The sequence below is a fragment of the Drosophila nasuta genome, chromosome 2R, assembly GCF_023558535.2.
Source record: "Drosophila nasuta strain 15112-1781.00 chromosome 2R, ASM2355853v1, whole genome shotgun sequence".
NCBI classification, from domain to species: Eukaryota; Metazoa; Arthropoda; class Insecta; order Diptera; family Drosophilidae; genus Drosophila; species Drosophila nasuta.
Window position 1 is genome coordinate 11,831,002 of NC_083456.1, and position 14,139 is coordinate 11,845,140.

Below are 14,139 nucleotides of genomic sequence, written 5' to 3' on the forward strand. Positions count from 1 at the left end.
ACATATCTAATTGATATACTGTATTTGTATGTACATATATCTTGAGAAATATATCATTAAAATTATTCTATAAATTTCCTTTACTTTTCAAATTGCTGAATCCTTATGAAATTTTGAGGGTAAAGGTCTCAAATATGATGAATTTAATTTATTTTAAATTTAGCATAACTTAAAGCAAATAATTTGAATTCCTTCATTAAAGTTCCCAAATTAAATTGTAATAAAAACATAAACATGCACAAATCTCTTTAATATTTACGATTCGCTTGTAATAGAAGCATTCTCATTAATGTATATTTGTTGTAATTTTCGCACTTGGCTTGAAATGATGTGTCGCTTTAGTCCCCTTTCCCCCTCGCCCCTCTTGTCACTCTTGGGGCTTGCAGTCATTAGAGCCGTTGCAGACGAAACAATTTCCTCGAAGTCCCCACGTGATTACCAACCCCGCCAGAAGAGTGCAGAGGAGGATGGGGGGGACTAAAAACAAATATCTACTACGCTATGAAAACAGAACATAACATAACCCATACACACGCACTGAGACGCACACACACACACACTCACGGAGACACACAAATTCCGTCAATGGCCCCGGCACGCTTTTGGAGTGTGTGCAACCCTGTGCAAAGCTGTTAGCAACAACAACAACTACAAATAAATATATAAAAACGCAAGAAGTACACAGAGAAATAAAAGGGCGAACGAAAAAAAAGTTTCTTATCAGTTGTCAAGGTTTGCGGCAGGCGGCGGCGGCAGTCGACAAACGACAGTCGACAGTCACAACATGTGGCAGGAAGGTTGCTGGCCCCAGAATGGGCTGAAATTCCGGCTGCTCCTCCGGCTATGGAGCAACTTAATGCGCATGACACACACAAAAGCAAAACAAAACTGCCGGAATGCCGGTTAAAGAGAATCGAAACTCTACAAGAGAGAACACACTGAGATAAGAGCGAGAGAGATAGAGAGAGAGAGAGACATCCAGGTGGGTGGTTGATTATTTGTCAAGTTTCAGTTTCGTTTTTTTTCTTCTTTTACCATTTTGTGGGGAGGCGAGAGTTGTAATTATGTTGGGGTTGCTTTGCTGTGTGCGCACACACGCAGCACAGCACGGTTGTTCGTCTTTGTTTACCCTATGCCAACCAGTAGATTCTCCTGCTGGGGGTTGCAGCTCCATGGCGCTGTGGAGTTGTGAACTGAGCTGAGCTGAACTGAGCTCTGAGCTCTGAGCGTGGCGAAAGCGTAGTAAAAACAGTTCCGTGTTGAAAACGCCGCTCTTTGTGTTCTGTGTTCTGTGTTCTGGGGCCAGTTGTGCGGACTTTGCGACAGCAGTCAGCCCAGGACATTCGTGGGCAAACGGTTGTGAATCTGAATCGACTCCTTAACGCCGTAGTCGTAGTCGTAGTTGTCGTCGTCGCCGTCGTAACCATATCTCGTCTGCTTACTTTTCTTGTGTTTTTCTTGTGCCGCCTTTCTTTGTTGCGACGCGTGAAAAACTCTGCCTCTGCCTCTGTCTTTGCCTCATGAAAAACTGTAAAATTTGTGCTTCGTGAATGTCGTAAAAAGCGAGAAACTAAGCCATAATAATTGCATTCAATTAGCAGAGCATTAGATTGCTATCGTTTCGTTTCGTGTGAATGTGCTTGAGAGGACTTTAAAGTGATTTGTCTGTGTGTGTGTGTTTCTCATGTGCGTGTGTGTGTGTGTTAAGACTGCTTTTGAGTGCCAACTAAAGCCAAGCCACAAAAAGGCATTTAAAGTTTTTGTCTGCGATGGATTATTGCCCAGCCCTGTCCCCCTCTCTCTCACTCTATCTCTTTCTCTCTCATACACACACACCCCCGCACGTTGTCTCTCTCTCTCTCTCTCTCACTGTCTTTCACTCTCTTGTTCGCTCCCTCTGCTTCGCCGGTGTCGCTCTTGTTGTTGTTGCTGTTACCGCCGCTACTTTTGTAAATCAATAAACTCAGAGGGTGGCAAAAGCCGCAAATGTTGTTGTCGAACAAACGAAATGTTGCAAAGCAGCGCATGGAAATAAATTCGCAACAACAAATAAAGAACTCGCGCACATAAATAAGAGAAACAAAGAATGCAGCATCAAAAAAACAAAAGCAACAGACGCAAGCTAAAAAAAAACCCAGTTCAGAATTAATGAAATGCACGAGTTTAATGGAATTTATCCGATGCCTGCAGCATGCAACAGTCAAAACTATTAAAACGGAAATTACAAATGCAAATGGTGTTGATAAAAATAAATGCGAAAAGTTCAAACAACAAAAAAATAAGGGGGATATTTATCATTGAATGGATAAACTAAATAAAAAACAATGTGAATACACCATTGATACTGGCATGTCAAAATAAATGAAATTTATTAAATAAATTGCCGGACTGCAATAATGACAAATTAAAAATGACATTAAAAGATATCAAATTGAATAAAAATGCATAAAAGGAATCATTAGCACAGAAGGAAACAGTGCAATTGAAAATAAATTCAACTGGATATTTATCTGCTGCAGTTCAGATTTAACAAATCGAATTATAGCTTATTTAATACTTCACTTTGTCATGGAATTAAGTGCCAAAAATACAAAGGATATTCTCTGCAAATGCAAATATTTCATTTTGGAAATTTGATTTATTATTCTCTGCTAAATTCTTATTCGTACATTCTTTTTAATGCACCATTAAATCAAATGAAATGTGGCGTTTATTCTTTCGATTTTATAATTTTAAATATATTTTCTACTCCCTCTGTATACAAAAATGAGATCTTAATTTTATCCATGAAATGAAATTTAGAAGCAAATTGCTGTGGAATTTAAATTTATGGCCACTTTGTCTAGGAATTTACAAGAATTCAACATAAATGCTGCATAATATTAGCATTCGTCTAATTAATTAATACATATAACATGAGAAAATTCTATTATAATAATAATAATAATAAATTCCCCAACGACGGACACAGAATTTACATATAAAATTTCAATAAAACGAAGCTGAAACCGACAAAAGAGACGCAAAAATAAAGTGGGCGTATTTGTGGCAACAGCAACAATAAGGCAACGTTGTGCCTCTTGATGTCGTTGTTGTTGTTGTTGTTGTTGTTTCTGGTGCTGTTCACATCATAGGGAAATAAATGTGTTTCAATAAATTACATGAGTGCGCAGCGGAAAACGCGAAGGCGACGCGTCACAGGCGGCAGCAGCTGAGAAAAAATTATGTAGCATAACTTGAGGGGTGTGTGTGTGTGTGTGTGTGCGTTGTGAATGGCAATTCATTGGAGGCCTCACAAAAACAGCAACGCAAGCAAAAAAAGATGAGAACAAAAATGTTGCCGCTCACTCAAATGGCAACGAACACAGCAAGAACAACACGACGAACAACTGCTCGAACAACAACAAAAAACAACTTCGACATCGACATCGACATCAACAACCACAACACAAGAGCACGGAACGCGCGCGGCGTCGAAACACACACTCAAGTTATTTGACTTGATTGCATACTTTTAGGCGGAAAACAACATTTCATTTCTGTAGATGTCCGCAACGGCAAACGCAAACGCAAACGTGAACGTGTTGTGTATGAAAATAGTTTTCCACTTGTTTTACTGCTTTCCTTCCACTTAACTCGCTGCACAGCGACAATCAAATTGTGTGATTGTTGAGAAAGTTTTTGCAAATTGTTGCATATTGTTTATGCTGAAAATAGACAATTTGCAAATGGCTTAAAATAATCTTTTTATGACAGAGAATGTATATTAAAGAGTCAACTTTCAGTTCTTTTCCTTGGCGAGTATGATTAATGATGCGCTCTGGCAGTGAACTAAAAACAATGGATATGTCAATCGAGTGTTGTTGAAATATTACACACACTGCTAAGGTCATTTGTGTTGCCCTTTTCATGGTATTTCGAGCATAACACAACTCACATTGATGGATAGATTCGTTCGCTCATAAATATAATTGACTTTTGTGGGAAAGCAGGAAATATACTTCATATAAATGTTAATATATTGAATATGACCATTTTTATATATTTAGAGTACTATATTGATTATTAAAGCACTGCTAGAACAGCTTGAATACTTGCTTAAAAAATGACTCTTCATGATAGCCAGATTAATTTGGCATTTTGTTAATTAATTCTTAACAATTAATTAAAGCAGTTTCTCTTAGGCAAATGTCAGCCATCAAACATTATTTTAAGCCAAACAAATGGCCAGCTTAAAGTTTAAAACTCAACTCTACTTTGTGTAACAATCTCAAAGATTAATTATGCAAAATAAATAAAAATAGCACTACTGTAATTAATGTAGCGAACAGCAGGCAAACAATGAAGGAAACAACACATTATTCTTGCATTTATGCCGGTTTGCACATGATTTAAAAAACTATTAAACAAAGTCAAGCATTTTTCGAGCCAAACACATAAAACTGAAAGCCAAAAACTGTCTGTCTGTCTGCGTCTGTCGTTGGCAATGCTACAATTTGTTGCAGAACAATACGTAAAGCAGTGAGGAAAGGAGAAAGGAATAAAACAGCGAAAACAAAGCAGACAGAAGTCAGTCAGGCGGTGGCAGGTGAACAATAAAAATGCAGTAAGCGAAAATGGCCGACAGCGTCGACATTGTGTTGCATGATGAGGAGATGCATTTAAAGGTGTGCCAGAAGTTAAATGCACCTGCCACGGGCCGTTTTACTTTTGGATTTTAATGCCATGCCACTGACTGCTGGACGGCGAAATAAAAGCGCACATGCAACACAAACACAAGCACACACAGGCACAAACAACTGACGGCAACGCAGCAATAACAATACCAAATTTGTCTGTTGCTTCTTGTTGCAGGTGCCAAAAGCAGCGAGTAAAAGGCAAAGTTCTTCGTGGTGCTGCGTAAAAGTTTACTGCATACATTTAGGCGCCTCGTTGTTCACTCAACAGTCACTGAGTATCTCTGTGAGTGTGCGTTTGTGTGTGTCTCTGCTGTGCAATCCACTCTATACTCTAAGACATTTTTTAGCAACAGTAAATTCTGTGCCTTAAAGTATTTCAACTATTTGCCATATCAAATATAATTGTTTTACTTTATTGTTGTTGAAATTACGAGTAAATGAAGCTTTTGATATTCAACTGTTGTTAAAAAATAGAACTTCATAGCTACAGTAGTTAATAGCGAAAAATATTGAAACAATATGATGTGTGATATATACATATATAATAAATATTTGTTTTTATGCATTACAGTTAAAATATTAAACAGTGACACTCGCTATCTTTTTTAAACTAAAAATATACCACAAAAATACTAAAATACTCCGAAAGCTATATTTGGTAAATTCGAAAATGTATCCTTTTGCCTCTTACATACATTTTCTGTAGGCAAAAATTTATAATTTGCTTCTATCCTATGGCTAGCTTGTATAAATAATGAAATTTTGAACATTCTTTAAACTAAATGCGAGTATTATTTGCATTCGTTTTTGATATTACATTATAAAAGTAAAATCTATATAAGAACTAGACAGATACATTATTTTGCTATTACAGTTTATATTAGGTACCTAAAGTTTCACCTTTCTTGAAATGAATTGTAGCATTCATGTCCGCTTTTGATACTCAATTAGAGTTTAAATATGAGGCCACTAAGCCAGACTAGAGTATTTAATGCCTTAAAGAACTCAAACTTAAGTTTGGTATATTTCCTCAGAAAAATTTCAGTTATTTCCATATGCAATTGGAGCATTGTCTATATCAATTTTTTTATATTTACATTTCTAATCAAAATACACATTTTGCATTAGAAATATAAATTAATTTCAAATTATATTTGTTTTTATTTATTGCTTTGATATTATAACTCCCAAATTTCAATCATTTCGGTTATAAACTCGAGACTATTTAACAGCAAAGTAGTCTGCGGCGCATTAATAACTATTTTATATTATTTATGCTTCTTAAAGAGACTCTTAAAGAGCATACAAAAAGTATTTTATAACTTATGTACTGTCGCTAATGTGTTTTGAATAAGAAGAGCTAGTCAAAAATTAATTAAATACTCTCATAAGCTCAATGCCCTTAAAAGATATATCTGCACTTCATATTCGATAATAGAAGCAAGAATTAAAAATACCGATGATAAATTCGATAGTCTCAATATTTTTTATGCAATAACTACTGTGCTTCGAAGCAGGCAGCAAAGCAAAACAGCGCCAAAAAGTATGCAACGTTTGTGTGCGTTTGAGTGTATGTGTGTGTGTGTTGAGAGACGGTGAAATGCCGCCTCTGTCTCTGTGTTCGCGTTGACAGCCGGCGCAGAGCGCGGCACAAAGTGTGGTGAAAAACAGATAGAGCGACGATTTGTGAGAGAGAACAGAACAGAAGAGAGAGAGAGCGAGCGAGCGAGTGAGAGAATCTTGAAGTGTGTGTATAAGTGGGTGTGAGTGTGTCGAAAAGTGCTCTTAGAATTGTGTCAGTTTCTCTTTTTCGTTGCTGGCGTTTGTTTGCGCCCATTGATTGTTGTTGTTGTCACTGTTGTTGTTGTTATTGTTGTTGTTTGTGTGTTTGCCTGTGGCCTGTAACCGTGTTGAGTTTCCGGCACGTTGTATAAACAAACCCAGACCAGGCACACAAAAAACCGCGCTGCAGGAGGCTCCCCCCCCCCCTTGCCTCCTTGCATATGTTTACCATTTACGATTTTGCCATTCGCCTTTTACCATTACCATTTCACCAATTGCCAATGTCAACAACTAGGCGCATTTTCAATTGAGTCGCGAACGAAATCGCAATATGCGTAACGCAAACCGCACGTGATGATGGCGAATATCAAGTGAAAAACGCGTAGCCCGCAACACACACAGCTTCCCCCTTGTCCCCGACACAAGTCACCGCAAAACCAAAGCAAAATCCAACAGAGATCACACAACAACTGCAGCAGGCAACAAATACTAGAAAACGCACAACGTAACGCACAAAATACAACAGCCAGGAACATCCAACTACGATGACTGCCAAACCGCCGCCTCCAGTGCCGCCCACAGTGCCCAACAACAGCGATGAACAAGCGCCCAAGTTGGCGCCACAAATACCACGACTCAACTCGGAGCTGGCTGCCCAAGCCGCACTCCGTGCTCAGCAGCTGTTGCGCAAGCAGAGCTCCCAGGAACAACAGCAGCAGCAAAAGTCAATGCCACCGCCATTGCCACCGCAAAGCCGGCCAGTGCCCGCAATACCAGCGCGTGGCTCCAGCGATCGTTCGGCTCCGCCAGAGATACCACCCAAGCGGCACAGCCTGAAGAGCATGCCCGATGGCCAGGTGATGGTGGTGCCCGGATTGCCGCCTCCCTTACGTCAGCCACCACCGTTGCCCAAGAAGCCAGCATCAGCGCAGAGCTCGGCACAGAACAGTGCACAGAATTCGCCGCTGACTGCGCTCAAGTTCAAAGAGAAGCCACCGCCGCCACCGGAGAAGCATTCGACGCTGTCGGCAGAGGCCATGGCAGCCAGACGCTGTTCGAATCCCTTTGAAATGCCGCCACCTCCTCCGCCACTGGTGCTGCAATCAGCGGTGGCTGCGCTCAGCGAACAGAGCTCGAAGAATGCCCTGGCTAATGTGAATGTGAATCCGGTGCCATCGCCGGCGCCCACAAGAGCCAGCGAAGCCAAGAAGCTGAATCAGCGACCAACAGCAGCTTCAGTTGCTTCGCCCACGGATGAGTTTGGCTCCGAGGATGCGCTGCGTGGCATTGAAAGCGGTCTGCGGAACATGGAGCGAGCCATGCAGGAGCAGATGAATCTGCGTAGCCTGGAGGCGGCTGTGCAGAACAACTTTGATCTGAGCTTCAAGGCGAGCTTAGCCGCTGGTGGCGGTCGACATTTGGGCAGCTCGGTGAATCTGCGCACCTCGAACTATGAGCGCAACTTGTCGCTGGACGAGAGTCGAGCTGGCGACTCACGACAATCACTCGAGGAACTGAAGCAGTTGCGTGCCCAGGCACAGCAGCAATCCATGCACAATTCCTCATCCTCTTCGGTCAGCTCGGCCTCCGCCTCGCAAGTGGAGCAATCGATGCGCTCCACAATCGAACATCATATGCGCTCGCTGGATCGCAATTTGCCACTCGAGTTGCAGTATAGTCGCCATCGCATGCAGAACAATTTGAATGCCGTGGGACATCATCAGGCGGCGACTCAGGCATCAGCAGCAGCCGGACAAACGAATCAGCAGCAGCAGCAGTCGCCACAGCCGCCGATGCCGCTGAGCAGCGAATTTCGCGAACAGATTCGCCAGCAACTCTTGGGCAACATTCCGCCTCAAGTTGTGCACAACATGGGCCAGTTGCCAGGCTCGGCGGCAGCTGCCGCTCTGCTCCAGCATCAGGCTCAGTCGCGGGCAGCTGCGGCCGCTGCTGCTGCTGCCGCTCAGGTTGCTGCTGGCGCCGGTGTCGGCGTCGGAGTTGGAGTTGGCGTCGGAGTTGGAGCCGCTGGCTTGTCCCGCGAAGAGCTGCGCATGCGGCGTCGATCGTCGCACGATGAGACGCAAATGTCTCAGACAACAGCTGGTGGCATGCAGGGTAAGAATGAAGATGTGGTGCAACATTTGAAAAGATTTGAAGATCTTGTGGAAATCTCTTCAAACTATAAGAGAGTGCAATTTATTGAACATTATTTGAAACAATATTGTCTACCACTTAATTTATATTTCTAATTTGCTTTAACGACAATATTTGAAACAATTTGTTTTATCATTTAATTTACAATCATAATTTTCAATTACGTGGATATTGCAAGATTGAATGATCGTGTTAAAATCTCTTTAAACAATAAGAGAGATTTCATACCTTTTGAGGTAGTATTTGCTGTTATCTCATTGTTGCGATTTATTAGACAATATTTGAAACAATATTATCTACCACTTAATTTATATTTCTAATTTGCATTGAAAGACAATAATTGAAGCAATTTGCTTATCATTAAATTAATATTTATAATTGTCTCATTGATGCGATTTGTTGGACAATATTTGAAACAATATTATCTACCATATAATTTACATTTCTAATTTGCATTGAAAGACAATATTTGAAACAATTTTTATCATTTTATTTATATCCATAACTTCCATTTATAGTATGTGGAAATTGTACGATTTATTGAACAATATTAGTTATCATTTGATTTATCGATAATTCATATTTAAGTGGAACTTCTTAAATTTACTGGACTTTATTTTAAACAAAGCTTTAAGTGTTCAAGATATTTATCCTTTACATTAAAGTGGAATATTTGTCTTATATAAAATTGCGCTCAGATATAATCATTAGTATGAAAAGTGATGAAGCTATTCCTGAGATACTAGCTTATAACAATCTTGTTATAAAACTGATGCATATGATAAGCAGAATTGTATGTTTGCATTTATTTTTCTTATTCAAAACAATAGTTTACATTTACATTTAAATTATATTGTTAATTTATTTTTGTCAGTAATTTCTCCTACTCAAAATATATTTTTTTATTTACAATAGTTTTTCTTAAATATATTATTATAATTTTAATTTTTAAGCACTTAAAACTATTTATACTACCTTAAAGGTCAATTCGAATCTTAGGGCAATCAAAACGTGAAGAAAATGCGCTTAAATTTTGCAATAAATACCATTAATGTTTATTTTGACTGTTTATAAAATGATTATTATTGTTTATTTCCTCATTTCCGACCAGAATTAAAACAGTTCTCATTAGCTCCGCACTGTTCAGCTGATTTAGACTATTTACGTTGCTTTCTCAAAGGTAACAAAAACGAAAACAATCTGTGTACCAAAAACCGCTAACCAAGTTCTGTGACACTTAACAGCCACGCCCTTCCGCTCCGCCCCGTTAAAAATGGCGCCAGAGTGGGCTCTTTAACTAATAACTACTCCAGACACTCGAAAACACTTCCCGTGAAAAAAGGAAAAAACAAAGAACTCAACACAAAGCTAACGCAGTTTTTTGTACTAATGAAATTGCATGGCAAAGTTTATATAACTCTCGATTTGGGACAAGGGTTCCGGTTGCAGCTCTAAGCTCCAGTTCCAGTTCCCAGCTAATTTATGTTGTGACCCATTATATAATTATATAATATGTTTGTTGTTTCTTTTTGATTGGTAACCATAACCGTTAACGAAGTACACGCAAAACTCATCTAAAGAAAAAGAGAAAGAATACAATTTTATTTAAACTTGATTTTTTCTTTCTCCTTTTCAACAGTTACCCGACTGAGAGAGCATTGGGATGAGACGTCGCAGTGTGTGTTGCAACGTGCGGCACAGTTGAAGAGCATGCTGAGCGATTCACAGCGGTAGGTTATCGCTTATCCTTATCCGTTTTTATAGGTCAATCTAATTAATCATGTTCAATTTCTCGATATCTCAATTGGCCAGCTTTGAGGCGAAGCGTCTCGAGCTAGAGAAGTGGTTGGCACGCATGGAACAGCGTGCTGAGCGAATGGGCACAATTGCCACCACAGCTGATATATTGGAGGCACAGCAGAAGGAGCAGAAGGTGAGTTGACTTCTCTCTCTCTCTCTATCTACATCTTTGCAGTGCATAAATTAATTTTCAAATATATTTCACAGTCCTTCCACGCCGAGCTGCATCAGAATAAGCAGCACTTTGAGCTCTTCAGCGATTTGACACAGAATCTAATTGCAGTCTATCCCAACGATGATACTTCCAGAATTAAAAAGATGACGGAAGCCATTAATCAACGGTGAGTGCATATTGAAAATCCTGCTCACGACCTCGACGACGGCTTCTGCTTTTAATTATATGCAAAAGCCTCGCGTAACTTTCCCGTAGTAAATTCAAATCACTTTCCCGCCATTTGCATTTATTGCAATGCAATGACTTGCGCACTCTGCCCACATAGAGTGTCATAGTTAGACAACTGTTCACTGTTCACTGTTTGCTGCTCAAGTATTTCACTTTGAGCTCAGCATTTGCAAAACATTCATTGTGGAGCTTTAGGTTGCTTAAGTATGCAATATATCTCAAAGATATTTTGCTCAACAATGCTGCAAGCAGTGAATTAATTACAAAATATAATTATCTTAAGATTATATTAGGAAAGCTCACTTGCAAGCTCGGGTGAAATTAAAATATTGTATAAATAGAATTCTTAGTGCAATGGAATTATACATTTCGCAAAAGAACAGTAAGAGCTATTATTGGAAATGTATTCGACTGTAGAAGAATATATAATATTAAGGTTTGAAAGCAAAATAATATAATTATGGTATACATTACATTAGCCAAGTTCGCTTAAAAGTTGATATATTAATACATATATATTATACATATATTAATACATATATATTGTATAAATAGATTTATATATACCCAAATTGTTTTATTGTAGAATAAATTTTTACTCATTTAAACGAACAAATTATAGATCGAATAGAAATAGTTTTGAATAGTATGAAGTATAGAAAATGCAGGATTCTAAAATGAATTCAAATACTTCACGTTAAGCTTATCTAACTAATTTTGAAATGGAGAATTGTTTAGTTTAATTTAATTAAAAAAAAAGGGTAGATATAATTAAAAGGCGCGATAATGTATTTCTTAAGTACTGGCTGTAAAGGCTTCAATTATTTAGATGAATTTTGTATTTAATACTGATATATATTAAAATAAATATAAAACCATTGTTAGAAAACTTTCTTAGACAACAGGTTCGCCAGCAGACTTTAACCTAATAGATCATTAAGATATGTAAGGCGTCAAGGTTTTGTTAAGACAATTTGCCAAACTTGATAATCGTAAAGTTTCCTTATAATTCGATTAGAGGTTTAGAATGTATCTTGTAATGGGTTGTTATGGGGCTATCTTGATTTAATTTCTTTATGAATCTAAATATATTTAAAATCAAAACAATCTGAATGCACACTTATAATATTCAATTCATTTTCAGCTACTCGAACTTGAACAATGGCGTGATCAATCGTGGCAAACAACTTCATGCAGCTGTGCACAGTCTGCAATCATTTGATCGCTCCATGGATCAGGTAAGTAAAAGCATAGTATTCTATCTGCTAATTCATAACTAACTAATTTTCACATTTTTATAGTTCCTGGCTTTTCTCTCGGAAACGGAGACACTTTGTGAAAATGCTGAATCGGACATTGAACGTAATCCACTCATGTTCAAGGTAAGTGCAGATATATCTTTCGCCTTTCGTTCCCCACTTCATCTCTGACCCCAATGGCTCCCTCTTGAGTCGAAATGAACTTTTTATGAACACACCGCTGCCTTTGTAAAATAATTAAACAGTGCGCTCAATTGATAGATTTATGCACTGCAAAGTGCCTTTACATTGTGTGTGGTGCATTGGCCCCTTCAAATGCACAGTGGAGCAAATTGTTCTACATTTTTAAAATAAAAAATAAAAATAATTGCAAATATCTATGAGCAAAATATTAGACCTCTTTACATAGTTATTATTATTACTCTTACAATAAAAAGCAATAATATGTGTGCTTGTTTCCATCGACACTTAACACTATGAAATTATTCAAAGATTTGCAACAACTTATTACTCTATAAGATTTTTTCTTATTTCTAATAATATACAATATTATATTAATAAGATTGAATTATTCGGAAAATCATTCTATTATTCAATAACATTTACCAAGACTTAAATTGTGGAAACGCTTCATTTGTTTATTTATCCATTGACCCATGGGGAAACTCTTTCATTTGTGAAACAAATCATTAAGAGCATGCTTGCAATTTTCCTTAAAGCGTTTTCATTAATGTGTTTTCTTCTTCATTTTCGTTTTTCTTGCTATGCGTTTAATTGGCCCGCATTCGATGAGTCGCCGCCTCCTCCTTCTCCTCACGCTCCATTGAGTTTATCAGTTAATTTGCCTTAAACCGTTTTCCATTTTCCCTGCATGACCATGAAACATGCAAGCCATTTGTGATATCAGATCTCCAGCTGGGAGCTGGGGCACTTGAGAGCTCAATATTGTAGTACTATGTGCAGCTACTCGAATTTGCGTACTTTGTTGACCGGCACGGATTGGAACGAGCTCCTCTCCTCTCCCTCCCCCCTATCCTACTTTGGGCAAGTCGAGCAACTCTCGACCACTTAATGTCTCAATTGCATTTGCAATCCGAATTGCCATTGCTGCAGCCACACGCACACACGCACACACACTCACGCCCACTCCCCTTGATTCAGATCGACTGTGTGCCTCATCGGCACTTATCAGCGACACCAAAGGCATGCCTCTGCATGTTGCACCCACGCATCACTCGCAAGTGCGGCGCGTATTTCAAGTGCTGCGTGGCGTCTGTTTGTTTGCCCCTTTCTATGTTTTTCGTTGTTGTTGTTGTTGTTGCTGTTGATCTACTTGGGTTACTGGCCCTTCAACGTCATCAGCAGCATCATCATTATTATCAGCAACAACATCATCTATTCATGTGGCTGCTCTTCCTCCACTTTCTTATAATTACGCATTCAATTTTTTGAGGCAATTATTCTAAATGCGTTTCCCTTTTTCACTTTTCTTTTCAATACTTTTATTTTCTTGGGTTTCACTTTTCGCTTCGTTTTTCTGCTCACTCACGCGCACATTTCTATGCAGGATTCACACAGGCAATTCAATTATAATAATTTATTTGGATTCTTTTCGCATTTAATTATTCATGTGAAGCATCCTTTTTATCACTCTAACTCCCATTTAGTCAATTGACTCAAATGGGTTGTCTTTGAGTTTTTAAATCATTTCGAGCTTTTAGGACGTTTATCGTAACATTTCAAAACTTTTGCAAGGGGTTGAAATTCCAGCTAAATCCTTGTCCCATTTATCATATACGTTGTAAAAGCTCAAAACAAGCTTTAAGTTATTTTAGGATATGTATACGTCTCCAAAAGCTTTAGCTTTTATAAGAGCTTTTTTGGTAGAGTTGTCTTCTGTAGTCTGCTAATGCCCCTTAACTTGATAAGAACTTTGATAAATTATTTGTTGTCAAAGTTTGTTTTGTCTACAGTTGAATTTGGAGTATATTAGCTGTGTGTAGTTTTGAAAAAAATATATTAATTTATCGAAGACCTTATAATTTTTATAATAAATGCAAAA

At 38.4% G+C, this 14,139-nt stretch overlaps 1 protein-coding gene across 16 annotated transcripts in view; it reads left to right on the plus strand.

The window, feature by feature from the left end:
• Nucleotides 1-14,139, plus strand: part of LOC132785741 (dystrophin) — a 172,224-nt gene that overhangs the window by 49,027 nt on the left and 109,058 nt on the right. For 10 of the 16 annotated variants that reach the window (XM_060791993.1, XM_060791996.1, XM_060791985.1 and 7 more), the window contains 6 exons: nucleotides 9,727-9,795; nucleotides 10,255-10,345; nucleotides 10,428-10,548; nucleotides 10,623-10,756; nucleotides 11,963-12,056; nucleotides 12,120-12,200. In XM_060791993.1, the coding sequence (XP_060647976.1) occupies nucleotides 9,727-9,795; nucleotides 10,255-10,345; nucleotides 10,428-10,548; nucleotides 10,623-10,756; nucleotides 11,963-12,056; nucleotides 12,120-12,200 (590 nt within the window). Of the gene's footprint in view, nucleotides 1-6,800; nucleotides 8,577-9,726; nucleotides 9,796-10,254; nucleotides 10,346-10,427; nucleotides 10,549-10,622; nucleotides 10,757-11,962; nucleotides 12,057-12,119; nucleotides 12,201-14,139 lie in introns of those variants that run through there. The other 6 variants (XM_060791987.1, XM_060791991.1, XM_060791992.1 and 3 more) reach the window with 2 other exon arrangements.